Source organism: Rissa tridactyla, chromosome 1 (genome assembly GCF_028500815.1).
Source record: "Rissa tridactyla isolate bRisTri1 chromosome 1, bRisTri1.patW.cur.20221130, whole genome shotgun sequence".
NCBI classification, from domain to species: Eukaryota; Metazoa; Chordata; class Aves; order Charadriiformes; family Laridae; genus Rissa; species Rissa tridactyla.
Window position 1 is genome coordinate 47775082 of NC_071466.1, and position 19794 is coordinate 47794875.

Below are 19794 nucleotides of genomic sequence, written 5' to 3' on the forward strand. Positions count from 1 at the left end.
AAAGCCTTTCCTTTGCACGTTCCTACAGCCCATCAATTGCTTTCTCTTTGTATAGAAACAGCCTCTCTGACTTCCCTTCTCTTCCCAAATCTGTATCACCTGGTGAGCTTTTTATGTTCGTCTATGATGTTTTACACATTGTCATTATTTCACTGACCAATTTCTTCCACTTCTGGGGAGGATTTATTCCTCTCAGGACAAAAACTTGCCATGAGTTGTCTGAGCATCTAACACCACTTCTGACCTCCATCTTTATAAGAATATTTATTTATTTTAAAGAACATCTGGAATAAGACTTTTAAAGGTTCCTCCCAACAATGTAAGTTAAATATCTCTTCAGCAAACGACCCTGTAAGTTTGTAAACGAGCCACCGTCACAGCATTGCTATGTTTTTCCTCACAAAAGAACAGCTTTAGATCTGCCACAGATGCACAAAACTGGTTCCACCTTACCTTTGACGTGGCTTCTCCCATCCTCCAACAGTGGTACTACTATAGTGTTGTTCATATTCCCAGGTGATCTCACCGCTGTATAGACAACAGGTACCGACTGTACCACCACAGGGATACGGTGCACGTGACTCATTTTGTTGGACTGCAAGTTCATGGGGCTTGAAGGTGGTACTGGATGGATAATGTGCAAAAACTGCTGGCCTCCAACACCAGACGCAGAGGCCACAAGAGGACCTGGAGTTAATACTGACGGTACAGACGCTGCTGAGGATACTGATGTTATTACTGTGGGTGATGAAGCTGGTCGACTAGAAGAAGAAGAAGTAGAAGTAGAAGAAGGGGAGGAGGCTGATGCTGTCATGGAAACTGGTGAAGATGAAGCTGCTGTAGGGGATGACCTGGCTTTGTTTATTGACAAGTCCACTGGTTCAGTCTGTGTTTGGAAATGGTCTGTAGATAATGAATCCTCCACGGGGTCTGCCTTCATGTTGTTTAGTAACAAGGGTACAGCCTCCATATCTGGGTAGTTGTGGACGTTTGGAGACTGTTGAGGAAGGACAAAAGGACATAGTTACATATGTGGCTAAAGATGATTTGCACGCCCAATTGCTAACAGGTATCACACAACTTGGTCATGAGACCCACAGGATTTATTTCCTTTGTGTCAGCTCATAATTTTAAAGGACAAATCATGATAGAAAGCACAGATTATTCAGTTTGAACAGAATATTAAAAAAAAGTAAGTTCTAAACTCATTTCTTAGAAGGTGGCAGGATTAACTGTACAAAATCACCCTGTTCCTTTGCACTATGCAAAGGCATCAGTGACAAAAATTTTAAGATCTCCACAGGTAGCCACTATTCATATTCACAGGACATTTCTTTCCAACGTCTAACTTTAAGCTACAGAGTTACTCTCTTGTGTCATCTCCAATGGACATGAAGAAAAACTGGTCACTACCATTTTTCAAACCCCTTTCTGCATGCTCAAAGACTTTAATTTCCCCCTCCTTGCCTACCTTCTTCTGGAGTAGGCAGACCTTGCTGCTTCTTTCTGTCATAACTCACCTTTAAAAGAACAAGCCTTAGCACTCATTTGCTCTTCGCAGCGATCTTTGTAGTTTTGTCCACATCGCTTTTCACAAGGCACTGCCTTACGCTAAACACAGTCCCTTCAGTTCAGTGTTTGACTTCTTGCATTCTGCATGGTCACACATAATGACCTTACAGGTCAGAACAGAGCCCCGCGTTCGTATGGCTGTCCTGGTACAGGCAGCAACGGCTACAGCAATTCATTATTCTGATTTAGCACACTGGATAGCCTTTCCCATTGTTACGATTTTAATTTTTTTTTCATTTTTCCATACTAATTAAGAACAATTTTCCTGACTTCACAAAATAATTATGTGCTTTAGACCAACTCTTTCAAAGCTGGTTGGTCTAAATTTATTCTAGACTGCTGCAATCTGCTATTTTTACAGTTTTATTCCTTATTTTCACCATCAAAGAGGTTAATAGAATTTTTGAATAACGCTAGGCCAAAGATAGATCCCTGGAGAAGCTCATTTTGCTATATCTTCTCTTTTTGACAGTGCATCATTAATAACTACTCTTTAAAAATGTTTTTTCAAGTAATTTTCAATAGGAAGAGCTAGGAAGGGAATGCCCATCGATAACCTGGTAGTAAGACAAAGCACAGCTCTCAGCTCCGCAGCTGAGTACCTCCATGGCACTGCACTGCAGCAGAGCTTCTCCACAGGCACGCACGTGCCGTTATGTGCTGTAGTACGGAAAACCAACCTCGATAAATAAACGCTTGCCAAGCTACTTCAAACCTCACTTGACCCAAAGCAATTATTCCATATACACATCTAACAAGCCATCTTTTTATGGTACCTAAGCAGCTCTAAATGCATTCTCTCGATCTCTAAATTACAGTATTTACTAGGTATCTAAAATGTTAAGTCAGAAATAGTTAAGCCACAAATATTGCAGTTTGTCTATCAAGCAAGCTATGAATTCACTTGGGGATTTTTATAATCAACTATGTTAAATATTTTCATGGAGAACCCTCCTGGTTTTGAGTCAGAGCCAAATTTCATCACAGAAGGGAGTTTTATTGCAAAAGGAAAATAGAAACTCTAATATTAAAAATTGTAATAATAACAAACTAAGTAGATATTATCCCTGGCATGCTGAAAGATGAGATGTTCTGGTAGATCCCATCTATTCAGCTGATTTAGACTGGTTTTTGGATCTGAAATTTCCCTCCATTTGAAAGCAAGAACATCTCTGGAACAGCGAGTCTCTTCCTCTATTCATACACAAATCAACTTAAAACAAAGGGACCCCAATTCATCCGGCCTCTGGACCCTGCTGTTCCGCTGTAATACAAATAACAAAAGCAAAAAAATCCCTTTATAAAGACAATAGGAAGTTCTTCTGCTAAAAAAGAACACGGAGTGAAGAACAGGTCACATTTCAAAGCGTATAACCAGTGACAAGTGACAAGGTTATGAAATTTCTTCCTCAAGAAGGCAAACCCGCCTGTAATTCCCCAGTGATGATTCCCAGTATCTTCCCCCAAAACACCTCATCCAGGCTACCGTCAGGAATGAGATTCCGCATTAGGCACACCATACATGCCGGGATAAAGACAAAACCATAAACATACACGGCGCAAGTAGTTCATTTGTCAAATCTTCACAAGTCTTATAGATGCAATGCAGAAACAGCCTGGTTCTGCTGGACTAAACAGATTGGTGAGAGAGTGAAGGCAAGGTGGAGAGGGACACCTGCACAGGCTATACCCAAATCTTCAGAGGTCAAAGGCATCATCTTGTATCTTAAACGTTTGAGAGAAGGGGAATAAACGGGATCAACTCATGTACAAGGGAGATGAGGGATCCCCTTGTGTACATGGCTGGCCAAGGGGCATCTAGAAGCAATATGAATTGCCAGCTCCATCCACAAGGCAGATGAATGTGACATGGAGGAAATCCTACACGTTGATGTATTTTCAGGCTTCTCCTGGGTGCCAGAGGCAGATTTCAGGTTGACCTAATGCTGCCTGCCTCAGCAGCACAACCTGTTACTTGGTGAGCTGAAGGATGGACCTCCGTTGCTCTTCAGAGAACACTGAAGTGCTCTCAGGGCACCAGGGTCTTGATGTACCCAGCATATGCACGTCAGACTGCTCCCAGGAGTCTTCTGATTTCCGGGATATTTCTGAGACTGGATACAAGAGATCCACACGGACTTCGAAAGCAGTCCATCACCAAACTGAGTGCGGTCTGCCCCAAAGCCCCACCTGTCTTTGCAGCATCAGGCCCCTTACAGGAAGGGTAAGGAAAGATCCCAAACCCCCATGTATCTGACGTCACACAAAGTACTTGTTCCATGGATAGAGTCAACCGTCTTTGAGACAAAGCACAGGTCATGACTTACAGATTCTTCTACGTTGTGCAAAGAACAGGCCTTTGTTTTACTACAGTAATTACACCTAGTCTTTGGGGGATTAAAAAGAACCGCAGGAAAATAGATCATGTAACTGCAGTCTACCATACAAATCACTTTCTCTTTTAATAGCCCGTCTGCGTTTGCTTTTGTACTGTATATTCCTTATATTGCATCTGCCTTTCAGTAGGTACCCTCTTCTTTTCCAGAGCTGCTGGAGGGGCCATGTAATCTCTACGTACTACAGTAATACAGTTGATATTATTATTTCAGTCTTCAGTAGTGGACTAAACTTGAAACCTTTACAATCCCTTCATTAATTTCTCTAAAGAGGATGAAAACTGGTATGCCCTTCAATGACCTCCTTTCCCTGCCAAAACTCTAAGACTAAGAATGCCCTTTCTTTGGTAAATTCAGGCTGTGACTGATGTCAGTCGACATTACAAACCACAGCAGAATCCTTACCAAAACAGGCTTGTACATCCCATACTCAAGATAAAAATTATAAAAAAGTGTTACATTTTGTTCTGGTGCAGTGAACAAAGAGATCTACCCCAACAACTCACGTTCCCTTACAGTGACCTATGAGTGGCATAGATGTTTCTCCAAGATCTCAGATTTTATCTAAGCTGCCAAAGATCTATTTAAACTGTATTTGAATCAAAACTTTGAACATTAAATCATCATTACTTTCTGAAAAGGGATGGTATTAGCAAACTTTCCCAATTGATGATGACTATTCCAGAATTAGGAACTACATGACGAAAAGAGGAGCCAAAAGGGATGGCTGAATTCTCAGCACACCATTGCTTAGCATCTCCCTGGAACATTATTAACTGAGAATTAACTGTTCATTTCCCTAGACGATGAGTGTTGCCATTAGTTTTATTTAACAGAATCACATATTTTCTAATTGAGACGATCACAACGCTACGGCTGGGATATTCAGAGGTATAGCTTCAGCCATTCTGTCAGCTCATAAAGTCAATTGGATGAAAAACAAATGGTTGCATGTTTTTTCTTCTGTCTCTTTATTCCTGCGTTTCCATCCTCATCTAGTGAACTGGGCTTCTTGTGGTGGTGTGGGATCAGCTGATTGCTAGGTTGGGCGTCTGAAATAGGTTTTCCCCATCGGGCTCCCAAAAGTGTCTGTGTTGGTTTTGCAAACTTTGCTTTGTTTTTAGGGGTCTAAACTCTGTTTTCGAGAGTTTAGCAGCTTCCAGAGAATTTGGTGGGTTAGAAAGGGTTCAGCCTGAGGTCCCTGTAACCCAGTGGGCTGTCCTGGATGCCAGCCCAGACCATGGAAATACAACATGAAAGGGTACAGCTCCACGTGGCTTCCCCCATCTCACTGCTCCTGCCCGCTGGTACAAAGGAGACGGACAGCATCAGCCCTTGGGACTCGGAGGTAAATCTCAGCAATGCCTCTCTCTGCAACACTGCCATCACATCCTTAATGCTGTTCACCATCCACCCAAACCCAGGCTGAATCAGAACTGGAAGGCAGGTTAGGATGTCTCCCTGCTAGAAAAGGCTTTTTTAATAAAGCCGCAGCCTCTACTAGTCAGTGCTCTTGGCTCATGCTTTTTGTGCCTGCCCTTTAAAGCTGTACACCAGTATTCTCTGCAGTGCTCTAGTTCGTTAGCTTGCCATTAATAAACACCGCCAGGAACATGACACGTGATTTCCCTATTCACAAAGCTTTTTTTGGCTGTGTAAAAAAGCATTCCTTACTGCCCGTTTCCCCCACCATTCTGGAAAAACAACCAGCCAGCCACACAACCAGCCACAAACCCCTGAGTGAAGCATGGTGACGTTATGGCTTGATCTTACCTGCTGGACGGCCATCCTTTCCTGCACAGTTCTACTTCATCTCCTTTCTAGCCCCCTGAACTCCACCTCCTCTTAACTTACTTTGGGGTAAATTTTGCAACAGCTCCTTTCCACTCTCTTATCCTACTCATGGCAATCTTCTCTCTGTACCAGCATCACCTCTCACCCGTGACCATGCCATGAAGAGCTCAGTTTCCACACAGCTGAGGTTAAAACCAGTGAAAAAGCAAAGATCATTTTGTTTTCAGCAACTCATCCTGCTGCCTTGCAGTTCATCAACTTCACAGGCTACTAAGCTTCGATGAGTCTTTATGCCTTTGTGGAGTTTTATTGCTCCCGCACAACAGAGTTTACAAACCTCCAACAATCAGTTGTCAGCTTGTAAAGTGTTCTTCCTTTCTGGCAGCAATCTCCCATTGCTCAAACAATTTGTAAGAAAGCATACCAAAAAAGCTGTCCTTGATGACGGAAACCGAACAGACTAAATTTAGCATTTATAAAATAAGCTGGCTTTGAGGACAGGAAGTTAAAAAATAAATTGCTAAACGTTTAACTCTTCAGTCAAATCGCACAAACCCCCTTCTTGGTTGTCATCGTGCTGCCCCACCTCGTTCTGCTCTGGCAGGAGAAATTTCAGGCAGGATGATTTTGTTTTGTCAGAGTTAAAGGAGGGTGAGATGAGAAAAATCATACTCCTTTCAAAAACCTCCCCACAATTTTAACCATGTCGTCGCCACTGCCGTAACCAAAACACCGAGGCTCGGCAGTGCAGAACTGTGTCCAGCCGGAGCAGCTTTCAGCTCTGATCATTGTGCTTAGAGGATGAAATCTAAATAACCGGGAATATCCTGCAGGTTAGAGATTTTTCTAAGACGTCAGAGTAAAAGAAACACATGCTAGGTTCGAAATGACAAAAAGCACTTGCTCTAGCAGAAGTAATTTTGCTTCTGCATAGCACGCAGATGTGCTTGTTACAACTCTAATGCCATTAGACAGGCGTGCGGGTGGATTGGGTTTAGGATATGGTGTGTTCATCTTTGGTATACAATTTGGTTTGTATAATTAAAACGGAATATTTTCCGAATCTGTCCTGCAGAAAAGGGTAGCAAACTCATCCTCTTGAAACTGCAATTCTGCAGGTGCTTGCCATGAAGCACATCTGCCTGTATCGGGTTTTGTCCTGTTACGCCCAGATGTAGACTACGAACAGCTGTCACAGAGCTAGCTTGGGTAAGTAGCAGCTGGGCACTTCAAAGAGCCCTGTAAGTTACGGTCCAAGTACCAAGCCCTTTACTCAGAGACTTTTTTGGTTTATCTTGCTAATCCAGGAGTGAACTCTCTTTAAAGTCAAGGGAAGAGATGTTTTTGAAAAACACCTTCCCGTCATGAGAAATTACATTCACAACACTCCCACGCTTCCACCCAAAAATCACCACTTCAAACAAAACAAACAAAATACTCAAAGGGAGAAGTAATACAACTTGCAAAAAAAATGAACTAAACAACCTTTAGTTGAAACACTAGAGGTGTTTTATCCCCCCAAAAAGAAGAGAGATCCGAGACCCAACTCTGCTCACTTTGAGATGTACCTATCATTATTAATCTGTACATGAGGGGAACGCTAGTACAGCGGTAACAGATGGCTATACAAAATCAGAAGGGCGAACGTGTGGATAGCCGAGAAATAAAACTGGGCAAAATACTTAAAAATTTGTTTCTCAATGCAAAACCGCCAAGAGAACAGGCATTTGTGCCTTTTTGCTCGAGGCTGCCGCAGGCTTTCCCAGCCTGACACAACTGCTCAGCTCGGATGCGTTGGACAAGAGCGCGAGGTCATGCTGAAGCAGAAAGCAAAATGCAAGGCAGCTGCATCTTTCTCCTTTCTTTTTTTTTTTTCTGAAAGCATAAATTAAGAAGTGGCTTACTATCAGTTGTCAAGAAATGGTTGCTCGGGGTCAAGGTTAAATTTGTGTTCCAAGGAAGAAGAGAGATCCTCAAGAGACGGCCCTCCCAAGTAAGGTTGAGTAAGACTCTCTTACAACAATTCCCATCAAAGCTTTTTCTAAAAGGCACCAGTTGGCACCGAGAAAGACAGAGGATAGAGTCCAGGAAATAAAACACTGGAGGTGTTTTATCCCTCAAAAAAGAAGAGACATCCGAGACCCAACTATGCTCACTTTGAGATGTAGCTATCATTAGCTACATTAGCTACAATGAAAATGCATTTAAACAAATTGGAATCGATTCAACAGGAGAGACCGAGAGATACCCACTTTAAAGTACTCATGACTCACTTAATGTATCATTATCTCTGCATAACACTTGGATGTTTGATTTCAAAGTGGATGCTTCCAACCCTTAAGGCCTAAAAATAAAATTTCTATTCTCTTTGTGAATCTGAAGAGGCAAAAGAAACTCAGCACACACTATGAGGCGCAGGTGGCCTTTGTTAGCAGAGTGTTGCTAAATGTGCAGAACCTACAGAAGATGCCCCAAAATAAAAGAGAAGAGGTAGGGAGTCCAAATTCAAACAAACCATTCATAAACAGGCAAACAAAATTCAAGCTCCAAGGCTGTAAAAGTTATCTTTTAACTTCTCCTGAACAGCCAGACTACGGTGTTATTCCAAAACTACTTCAACAATAAAAAAGTACCGCGTCCTGCAACCTTTAGTAACAGCTCAAACTAGGACTAGGGAAATGTGCTTCAAAATGAAAGGAGATCCCTATGCAAACAGTATTAATTTTTAAACATGTTTAACGACGATCACAAATACATCTAGTGTGAAATAATTGATTTTAAAATAATACACTTGCAAAGACAGAGTAAGCATTAAGGTTACTTGGCATTTAACTCTCCTGTCCCAAAACTGACAGGTTTAACAAAAGGTTTCTCCAATGGCACAAAAGGAGAACAAGCAATTAGACTTCTACAGCCCAATAAACTAATCAGTCCCTGTACCATCTGGTACATTAAATGTAAAAACGATACACTTCTTGAACATGAGGCCAAATTCTCAGTATCTCAAACACTATGTGGGCCTGCCATGATTTTTTTTGAAAAGCAGCAAATCACAGAATCATAGAATTGTTAGGGTTGGAAGGGACCTTAAAGATCATCTAGTTCCAACCCCCCTGCCATGGGCAGGGACACCTCCCACTACACCAGGCTGCTCAAAGCCCCATCCAGCCTGGCCTTAAAAGCTTCCAGGGATGGGGCTTCCACCACCTCTCTGGGCAACTCCTGAAGTGCCAAATCTAGACGTTTCTTAAACACCTCTAGGGATGGTGACTCGACCCCCTCCCTGGGCAGGCCGTTCCAGTGCCTCACCACTCTTTCAGTAAAGTAATTCTTCCTAACATCTAATCTAAACCTCCCCTGCCACAGCTTCAGACCATTTCCTCTGCTCCTGTCATTATTCACCTGGGAGAAGAGGCCAACACCCACCTCTCTCCAACCTCCTCTCAGGTAGTTGTAGAGGGCAATGAGGTCTCCCCTCAGCCTCCTCTTCTCCAAGCTAAACATGGCCAGCTCCCTCAGCCTCTCCTCGTATGACCTGGTCTCCAGACCCCTCACCAGCCTGGTAGCTCTCCTCTGGACACGCTCCAGCACCTCAATGTCCCTCTTGTACAGAGGGGCCCAGAACTGAACACAGCACTCAAGGTGAGGCCTCACCAGTGCCGAGTACAGAGGCACCATCACTTCCCTGCTCCTGCTGGCCACGCTATTCCTGATACAAGCCTGAATAAAAATTTGTAGTCAACAATTTGATGAAGATCCACAAGTTAAAATTTTGATGCAAAGATTTAGTAAATGTTTTCACACTCTGCACACCATCACAAAATATTCATAAATCTATTAGCAAAAAAGGACTATGACAAATAATGCACAAAATTATTATTTATACCCTTTAACCAACTGCAAGCTGTTGCCCAGCTCCAGGCAAAGCTCAGCCATGTTCCCACCGGCCTTGGACCTCAGCATTCCCAAACTGGTCTTCCACTTCCAAGTCATTCCTCCTTGGGCAAGCAATGCCAGATACCGCAAGAGGACTCTGTGCACCCAATAAATACAGCTGACGTGAAAAAGGTATAAAAGACTGGGCAGTTAATTCTTTTCAACTATTACTCATTACTTGTTCTTGCCAGCATGTCCTCTGAGCTATGAAGATACCCATGAACTACTTCAACAATTCCACAGCTATCTGATAAATACATCAGGAGTGGTGGTGGTGGAGGTGCCATGCCCAAAACTCCCATCTAATATGTTATCCATACGCTGCCACTGGGTTTCTTTCGGTTTCTCTGTTTGTCCTTCTTCATCTTAATTTCCACCAAAGGATTCATTTTCCCAAATGAACCTCCTTCTTCCATTCACTGTCCTTCAAGCTGAAGTTTAAATTCATTTTGTTCTTCTGACCTCTCAATTGAGATCGCATTTCAGTTTCGACACACTTTACTAAAACAAATACATTGAGTAGAACTAACTATAGTTAAGTCTGACTGAAATTAAGCCTTTCGGTGATTTGGGGGGAGAAAAGAACCCTGTTTACTTCAGAGAGAAAAAGTTTAAGTAAGGTTTTACTAACACTAGCACTTTCCAGTGTCTGTTCCTCAAACAGATTTCCAGGACCACCTACCCCAGAACTGGCTGTTGGGCCTAGTAAAACAAACGTGCCCGGTAACGTCTGCTGGCAGGGAGAGCCCATGGCCTGAATTTGTACAGGCAAAACCTCTCATCCTCCAAGCATGGGTGGCTCTACCTAAGGCTCGTTAAACTGAACCCCCTGAACTTCTCCTCCTACTTCCCACTGCCGCCCTTCCTCTGGGACCGGGCAGCACCAAGGAGGACATCAGCTGACCTCGAAGAAGGAAAGAGAGCCAAATCTGGGAAGAGAAGAGTAACACTGGCTGGAAAAAAAGCCCTACAGAGGCAGATAAAATGCAGAGATTGGGTCTGATGCTGTCTGAGAAAGGAAACTGACAGTGAGACCTGGCTGGGAGGGCTGGGATACCATCAGCAAAGAGACCAGGGCTCCAAGGGGTCATGCAAGGTGAGTCTGTGAATTAATGAAATCAGGCATTTAAAAGCCTAAGCAAGCCATTAGGTCACATAATGTCAGATGCTACTGGGAGGACCATGAGATGAAGATGAGGGTGGGAAGGAAATGGTGCCCATACCCCTGGGTGGTGGGGTTGGCCAGGAAGGCCATGGGGCTGGATGTGAGGAAGAGTGTCTCATCCTGGAGGAAAGGAGACGGGTCAAACTCGGAGTGACCCGACAAAAGGGTTTGGGCCAAGTAAAGCAAAATGCCCTGCCAGCGCCTGGCACGGGACCCAAAGCCGCTGAGGTTCACCATTCCTCTGCTGTCAGCAGATATCCCTGAAACCCACTGGTGAAACTTCCCGTCCCTCCACAACACCCGTCCACAAAAAATGAGGACAAGACGCACGTATTGCAGTAATTGCCCGTTACAGAGTCTGATCAAAGTCAGCGCAGACAGCCCTCCTCCTAACGCTGCCCAAAGGCAGATTGCTTCATCGTTCAGGCTTACTAATGTTCTTTTCACACAGCTCTTGGGAAAAGAGGACTGCGATGGCTATTTTTGACTTTTTCCCCCAAAAGTGAATGTGCTCTTATATAAACTATGAATATGTGTATTTGGAAAATTAGTTTTTAATGCCTCTGGAATGGATTTTGATTCAACTCACTGACCTGGTATGTCACAGTACTTACAGAAGAAAAGACCAAGAATACAACCCTAACCCTCTCTGTGCATCTTTTCTGAGTCTTTACAGATATTATAAAAAATTACAGTTAAAGGCTAAACACGATAGGATACGGATTATGAGGTGGACAACCTATTGACACCACACATGGAAGAGCAGACAAACACTCCGGTACAGACCATTTAACGCAGCACTCTGGAGCTGACTGTAAAGACTTCCTTGTTTCCGTTCTTATCCTACGGCAATAATAACCACTTACTGGTAATTGCAAACTAATTAGTCTTCAGAATTCTCCTTTAGGTGGGGGTAATACAGACTACTTCCGCTTTACAGGAGGGAAAATGTAGGTGGAGAATCTCAAGAGTTTTTTCCAGTACTACAATATCAAAGTTCAGGGTTACGCCATTAGAGCTAAAAGATTATAATACCCAATAAAAAATTAAATGCATTCTAACCACGAAACCCTGTTCATGTTATTCTTTCTGATTTTAAGGGTACTGAATATAAACAGCATAGAACAAAATCTGTGATTATTCACAATAATTTTCATTCTTTAAAGTAAAGCCTCCAGTGTGTATCTGTAACAACTCCCATTATTTAAAAATATAGTTTTTGAAAACTGAGACAACTGTACATACTCATATCCTTATTTTTTTATACCTTTAATCTTAACAACAACATATTCCTCAGCAATTGAACTACAATGAAATCAAACGTATTATTTTTGTAATAGCTGACAATATCATAGTGATTTTCATTACACAGGAGATGAAACTGGGTATTTACTTGTTTTTCTCAGAACAGAGTAATACAAAACTAATACGATCACCATGTTATTAGTCATAGATGACATCACCCTAAGTTTGTTCCAGAGGACTAATTGTTTTTAAACAGAGGAAACATCAATTTTCAAAGAAGGTGTTTGTAACAGCAGCTCAATAACTTTTCATTTCCTAAACTTATATCAATTTCAGAATATACGACAGTCCCTAAAATTAAATTCTGTTAGAGACAAAATTGTTGGTTTTTGACAAGTAATACATATAAAATACCTGATTAGATACCTGAAGCAAAACTGTAGGTGAAACAATTCTTTTGAGTCCCCTTAAAAGATACATATTTTAATTTAATTGAAACTTCTTATATGCTCCCCATGGTGACAGGGGCAACAAGGCACAAACCATTTCTCCCGCTTGTCCAGAGAAAAAGTGGAAGAAATGGAAAAGGAGAAAAGAACCCTTTTGTTCTGGACCCTGAATTCTTTCTCAATAGATTGAAGTTTTCTTTAATTTTTGGAAGTTTCAACTATTTTCAACTCTAGAAGTTTTTTTGGGGAAAAAAAAAGAGAGCAAGAAAAAGAAAAAGCAATAAATGCTGAAATGAACCATCGTTGAAGATGCACACTGGCCCATTTATTATTTAGGCAAAGAATGCATGTCAGTTATTTTCTTATCTTTTTGTTATTTCTTTACTGATTATAACAAGCTAGTGGATTTGAAATCAGTTCCCAAAAGTTTGTGGTTGACCTAAATCCCCTTTCCCTGCCTCATCCCCACCCCTTTCCTTTGTTAACAAAACAACATTTTGTACAAAGTTTACTCTCGGCTCTTCCATTAAGCCAAATGATTTGGGCTCAACTTGGATGCTCAGGCATAGGCACATGGTGCCATCTGAGACCTCCTGGAGGACAGAAGATGGCATGGAGCTGGGGGACGGGCTCCAGCACCCTCACGGGGTGGCGCTGGCAGGGACCAGCACGCACAAGGTGATGATTTGGCAGCCGTGTAATTTGCTAACCTGGAAAAACCCTGCAGAACATGCACACAAGCACCTCCTTCAAGCACGGGAGGCAGTAGTAAAGGTTCACGCTTTGCTTCCTGCTGGTAAAAACGTTCTGTAATGCTTTATTTCATTTTTAATACAGAAATAAACAGACTGCCCGCTGCACGATGTTGTGTAACATCACAACACAACAGTGACATTAGGGTAAGCGCTGTCACACATACCCATGTTAGATGCAACAGGACACGACACCTGGTATTGGCTACAGAGATGAAGTTTTGACACATCATTGAAATCAATTCCCATACTTGAGTCAAAATTATTGTTATGGTCAAAGAAAGAAAGCCCTTAACTGTGTGTCTATTGCCTCTGAGAATTTAGCGTTGCATTTTTAGATGCACACACAGACACATGGACTCGCCTTAGCCAACAGCCAAAGTTCACGTGAAGGATTCAAAGCCAAATACTCTTCCTTACTGTTCAAGGAGCACCACGGTTTAAGGTGCAAGGGTTGATCCCTGCATGGCCTGTGCTGGCCCTGGCAAAGAGCTCGTGTGTCCTTCCCAAGCAACAAACTTCACAGTAACCACCGCACCAGCAAAGAACAACAGGTCTACCACTTGCCACTACAACTGTGAACAGGACAGTTCTCCAAAGAAAGGTTGAAATAGCTATGAAAACGAGCAGGTATGGAAAATTCTTATGCCAAGGAAGGTTTCTTATGCCCTCATTAACTACAGACTAGAAAGATTTAAGCACTTTGGACTTTGGATTAACTTTCTAAGAAAAAAAAAAAAACAAATGCCAACAAATAAACCCCATCATACTGAACAGAAATGCACCTAACTCAGCCAGCACAGAAGCTGTCTCACAGAGCAGCAGGACATCCCATTGCCTGTCCTGCTGGTGCTGAGTCAAGCCCCCCAGCAACCTCACCACCTGCCACCAGACTGCAAGCCTGAAGTCCCTCTTGAGAACAAAGAGGATGTAGTTGGGAGACCCAAGTCCCCACCCTGAACTTTGTTTCCATTTGAGGGGAAAATAATGACTATTCCTCATTGAGGAGACACTGAGGTGGGATTCTTGAGGTCTGGTCCCATGTTACTTTAGATAATCACTGGATGAAATCAATGAAGGGTATTTTGTAAGCAACGTGTGAGATGGTGTGAGCCCACCTTCCTCTAGTACAGCTGTCAGCAGTCTCTGGCCTATGTGCCAAAAGGTGGCATGTGGGTAGATTGTGAATAGCACGCAGCAGGAATTAGGTGCTAAAATCATCCATTTCTCACAGAATTGAGACATCATGAATTACCTGTCTGGTAATATCCACCTAGTTAAGAGAAAGCTCTCGTTGAGAACAACGCTCTTGAAAATTTGCCTAGCAAGTAAACTACGATCAAAACGTTCTCTCCCGCTCTCTCTCCTGTCCTGTAAATCTTAAAAACCCGTAAAGCAGACCAGTTTGAATGGGATGCATCAGAAGGATCCCATCTCAGAACAGCCTCATAACTGCACCTTGTAAACCATAAAAAGCCTCATAAACAGAGCTCCTCTTACAAGTGTGGGAGATGGATTTGAATCGCTTCAGGCACCAGCGCAAACTGAACCCAGGTCTTCCACATCATTAGTGGTTAAGTGATCCAAGCCTCTAGGTAAAAAAAGGGCAGGAACATTACCTGCTATTTCTGTATTTTGAAATACAAGGTTTCCGGCATCTAAAGCAGAATCTGAGTCAGAGCAGTAAAAATTTTAACATCTCAAACACCAGGTCAGATATCCTCAAAGGGAGATATATAGATCACCTCTCCTCCTACCGCTGATTAGATGCCCACGTCACTGAGCTGGCCCCCCTTTTAAAAGGACCACATACACATAAACAAGATTTTAGGCCCCAAGAAATGTAATATATTATTCTTTAAAAAAAATATATTATATTCCTTTAATTTTTTGTGGTCACACGGAAGATTTAAGGATTTCAGTTTTGAATTCTGGCACCGAAATCCCTACTGATGTTCTACTTCTGGGATAGATCAGGCTAAACGCCCCTTTATTTTGCTGTGTAGATAATCAGGAGAAAAGGAAAGTCAGATTCACACCTGCATATGACTTGGTGTCCAAGTGACTAGCTGACATGGGTGTCATTTAACACGACAACAGTGCTGTGAAAAGACTGTTTATAATCCCATTCCAAGATTTTAACAGAATGACTCATGGTTAATATAAACCCAGGTGGTCTTCACAGGCAGATGAGGTCCTTCATCATATTACACGGAAACAAGAACTTTGATATCCAAGGGCTCATTCCTCAAGTGCACTAAGCATTTCTGAGGAATCTGTTTAACTTCAAACCGAATGACTCTACAGTTTAGACGGCAATTTATATTCAACTACTAACTAATCCAGCGCCTGCGTCGGATACAATTGATAGCTTTATTGCTTTAGTATCTTGGCATGTAATGACAAGCTTTATCATTATTTTTTTCTCTTCCTTCCCTTTTAAAAGCTGAGGAGTTCTTATATGGAAGAAAAATAACAGTTATATTTTCCTGTCTGTCACAGATATCGCAATTTTATTATATTTAAAGTAAGTTAACAATCATAGTGAAAGGTCATCACTTGGACTTTACCAAGCCAGCTGTATTAGCCTAAAGACTAACTACAGTGGCTGTGCCACGTGCAGGAAGACAATAAAGTCAGTGCCGATACACCTGTAGATTTAAGGAAGCAGATTTTGCTTGCCAAATTCTAATTTTGTTTCGTATGTGGATTTATCATCCTCTAAAATTTGTTTGTTTTGTTTTATGATGTATTATGTGTTCAGCATAACATTGGACAGTGGACCAAGCCAGACACCGGTCCCTCCCGTGGGATGCAGGCATTGCTTGGAGTGACCAGTGCTGTTGTGGATCCAAGTCATGACTCCTCTTCTGAGGGAACAGCTTTCCAAATGGCCAAATAAGCCACCTTACCAGTTGACTCCACTCTGACTATTAAAAACACGTCCCAACAGGGCTGATGATAGTTAAAATAGTAGGGCTGTCTGGCTGCCAAAAAAATGACTGAATGTGAGAATCTACCGAGGGAAATCTCAGGTTATTTATTCATACTCAGCATCTCAAAAGAGAAAGAACATTTGTTTAGGCCAGAATTTGCAGATTGTGCCCTGCTTCAGGCATCGCTGCTGTTTCAAAATGCTGGCCTTGATGTACCTAAATGTGAAAGATTAAGGAACCTTAATAAGACAAAACTAACAAACTTTTCATAGTATTCTATAAGATATAAATCTAGGAAAAAGGAGAAATTTGTCAAGTAAAATGTAATTCATGCTTTGCCTTCATCCTACCCATCTCCAAAGACAGAACCATCTCCATGTACAGAACAGTATTAACCCATACGGTGTAGTTCATCTTAGAAATATTTATTACACACCAAACTCATGACATTTCAAACTGCATCTTCCTTACATCCTGCAGTAACAGAATACTACCACAGAGGGTTACATTTATCATTGCAAGGCTAAGCCAGTTATCTCTGGAAAATTAGTTTACTCTGTAACTCTTTCAATATACAGAAATCTGTCTTATGACAATAATGCAGCACTTGCAATGGCAATTGTGTACGACAAATACTGTAACTGGTTGTTCTTGTAAAGGTATCATTAAGTTCACGTTGAGTTCAATAAGCCTCTCCTGCTTAGAAGGTTGTGAATGATGCGAGACAATTTTTCCAGTATTCCCCTTACAGATTAGCTTTGTCCAGTTCAAGAACCGGGCCGGCTAGTCTCAAACAAGCAGTCAAATCCTCCTAGGGAAAAGACACCCTTGAGTCTCGCCTTCAATCTTTCAGACCTGGCAGAAAGGCCAAATCCTTGGTATATAAATAGAAAGAAGTATGCCACTCATTTTCCCTCCACATGCATTTCTGGTAATGACACAACTGTAAAAATTACGGAAGAAAAAAAAAATTAATCCAAAAAATGGTACGAAACAGAGAGAAACTTGAATAGATTAACTGCTTTAGTTCATCGAAGTTATTACTGGAGGATCTAAGAAATAAAATTAGGCAAAGCAAGCCCTCTCCTTTAAATTCCCAGAGTCCTGCATTTCTCCTGTACACCTGTGTACACAGAGAAAGAGGGAGAACATCGCTGGGCAAGATGATCTCAAAACCACAGCCAGCGCTGAGCTTTCTTTCCTCAAACTAAAGGACATAAGGCAATAAAAACTCTCCTAGAACCAGAACAGAGTGGATTAAAACCCGGAATATTTTATCTGTTTAAAATATCATAACATGGTATTTCTGATATGTTACTGCTATTGATGAATTGATCTGGACAAAACCCCTTCCTTAACAGATAAGTAGCTTATGAAATTTGAGAGGCACTTTGTTATCAAATATTATTCTACTTACGGTACCCATGGGGCAACATGCCTCTTGAAATCTTGCTGTGAGTCTTGAGAGCTGGTTTTTAGTTCACTTTAAGTTAACCTAACCACCAAAATAAACTCAATAAAACACTATAGCTGAAGCCAATGAAGCAACATACATGACACAGAATGAAATCCAGGACCTTTACTGATGGAGAAAGGAGCATAACTGTCAAGATGTTTTTATAATGACAATATAACAACAAAATGTGCGTTAGACTTAAGTAGCCTCTATGAATACTTCAAGAGAGTGTACTTTGAATATTGTAAAACCCACAATGTTTATTGCATGCCATCCTAAAGGTGTGCCACAAACAGGCTGCAGGTAGGGATAATATTCCCTGCTCCTGCATTTGGATGTCTACACTGTAAATGTTGGCATGGGAACTACAGGAATTTCATCTCTGGCTATAGTCAGCAGAGCCAAGAGAGGCCAGAGAGTTCCTGGGCTGAGCAGAGCTGCTGTCTCCTCGAGGACGACATGAGCCCTCTGGGCTTCCAGAGAGAGAGCTTCCCCGTATTAACCAAGTCCAACCACCACCCTACGTACGCGCGCACTGACATGAGCTAAAGCTGAGGTGACGAAACGCATGGCTGAGAGATTTTTCTGCTATGGCCACCCTTGCCATAATTACTACGTACAAAGGAATAATCAAGATCTCAGGTTGGAAGTTGCATGCTCAGCTCTTTCTAACAGCAGCCCCCAAGCCGAAAACTAGGTAAGTAACAAAAAAAGGAAGCTAAGTATCTCAATAATAGGGATAGTCTTGTTCAGAAGTTCTGATTTCCTCGATCTACCTATACCCCCTTTGTTTTGTCCGTATTCACCTTTGGCCAAAGGTACGCATGGTCAGAATATGGCTGAAGCAAAAAAAAAAATAAAAAGCACAGCAGGAAGCAGAAATAGGATGACATTACTCATCCAAACTAAAACAGAGCTAACTATAGGATGCTCCAGAAATGTTTTTTTTTCCTTCTTCTTCAAATAAGGCACCATTTACAAACTGTTAGAAGGCACTAGACTTAGAGGATGTCCAGAATACTGCGTTTTAACTTCAGCTGGTTTTCCCAGGAAGGCTATTAATACCTTTAGGGCAACCAAGGGAATCACAGTTATTAAGAATATTTATTACCAGAAACCATTCAATCATAGAGTAGTTTACACTGGGAAAGACCTTTAAGACCATCGAGTCCAACCGTTAACCTAGGGCTGCCAAGTCCATCACTAAACCATGTTGCTAAGCACCACGGCTACCCGTCTTTTAAATACCTCCAGAGATGGTGACTCAACCACTTCCCCGGGCAGCCTGTTCCAACGCTTGATAACCCTTTCGGTGAAAACAAATTTTCCTCATATCCAAGCTAAACCTCCCCTGGTGCAACTTGAGGCCATTTCCTCTTGTCCTATCACTTGTTACTTAGGAGAAGAGACCAATCAGGTTAGTCAAGCAGGACCCATGCTGACTGCGGCTGACAGCCTCGTTGTCCTGTACGTGCTGTGTGACGGCACTCAAGATGATCTGCTCCACAACCTTCCCCAGCACTGAGGTCAGACAGACAGGGCTGTAGTTCCCCCAATCCTCCTTCCAGCCTTTCCTGAAGATGGGCTTCACAGTTTCTAACCTTCAGTCTACTGGGAGCTCCCCGGGTAGCCAGAACTGCTGGCAAATGATGGAAATTGGCTCAGTGAGCACTTCCAACAGCTCCCTCAGTACCCTCGGGTGGATCCCATCTGCCCCATAGACTTGTGTGTGTCTAAGTAGTGTAGCGGGTTGCTAACATTCCCTCTTGGATTATGGGGGCTTCATTCTGCTCCCCATCCCTGTCTTCCAGCTCAGGGGACTGGGTAAGTACTTCAATTTATTATTTATTATTTATTCTGGTGAAGTAGTTCAATTTATTCTCAACAGAACACACTGAAGTGACCAACACAATGAAAATACCTATACACTAATGAATATCTTTGATAAAATGGAGTAAGATTCATTGTTTGCGTTCATGACAGAGACATTTTTGAACATGGAGAATTAACAATACATTGGAGAATAGAACGAATGAGTAGGGCAGATGTGAACTGCCGTCTTTTCTGTTTTACAGTGCATCATAAAACTATGG

At 42.1% G+C, this 19794-nt stretch overlaps 1 protein-coding gene across 7 annotated transcripts in view; it reads right to left on the minus strand.

Annotated features, from left to right (window-relative positions):
- The window catches only part of KLF12 (KLF transcription factor 12), a 255540-nt gene that overhangs the window by 97381 nt on the left and 138365 nt on the right, over positions 1–19794 (minus strand). For all 7 annotated transcript variants that reach the window (XM_054188506.1, XM_054188503.1, XM_054188505.1 and 4 more), the window contains one exon: positions 454–997. In XM_054188506.1, coding sequence (XP_054044481.1) covers positions 454–997 — 544 coding nt within the window. The remainder of the gene's footprint in view (positions 1–453; positions 998–19794) is intronic.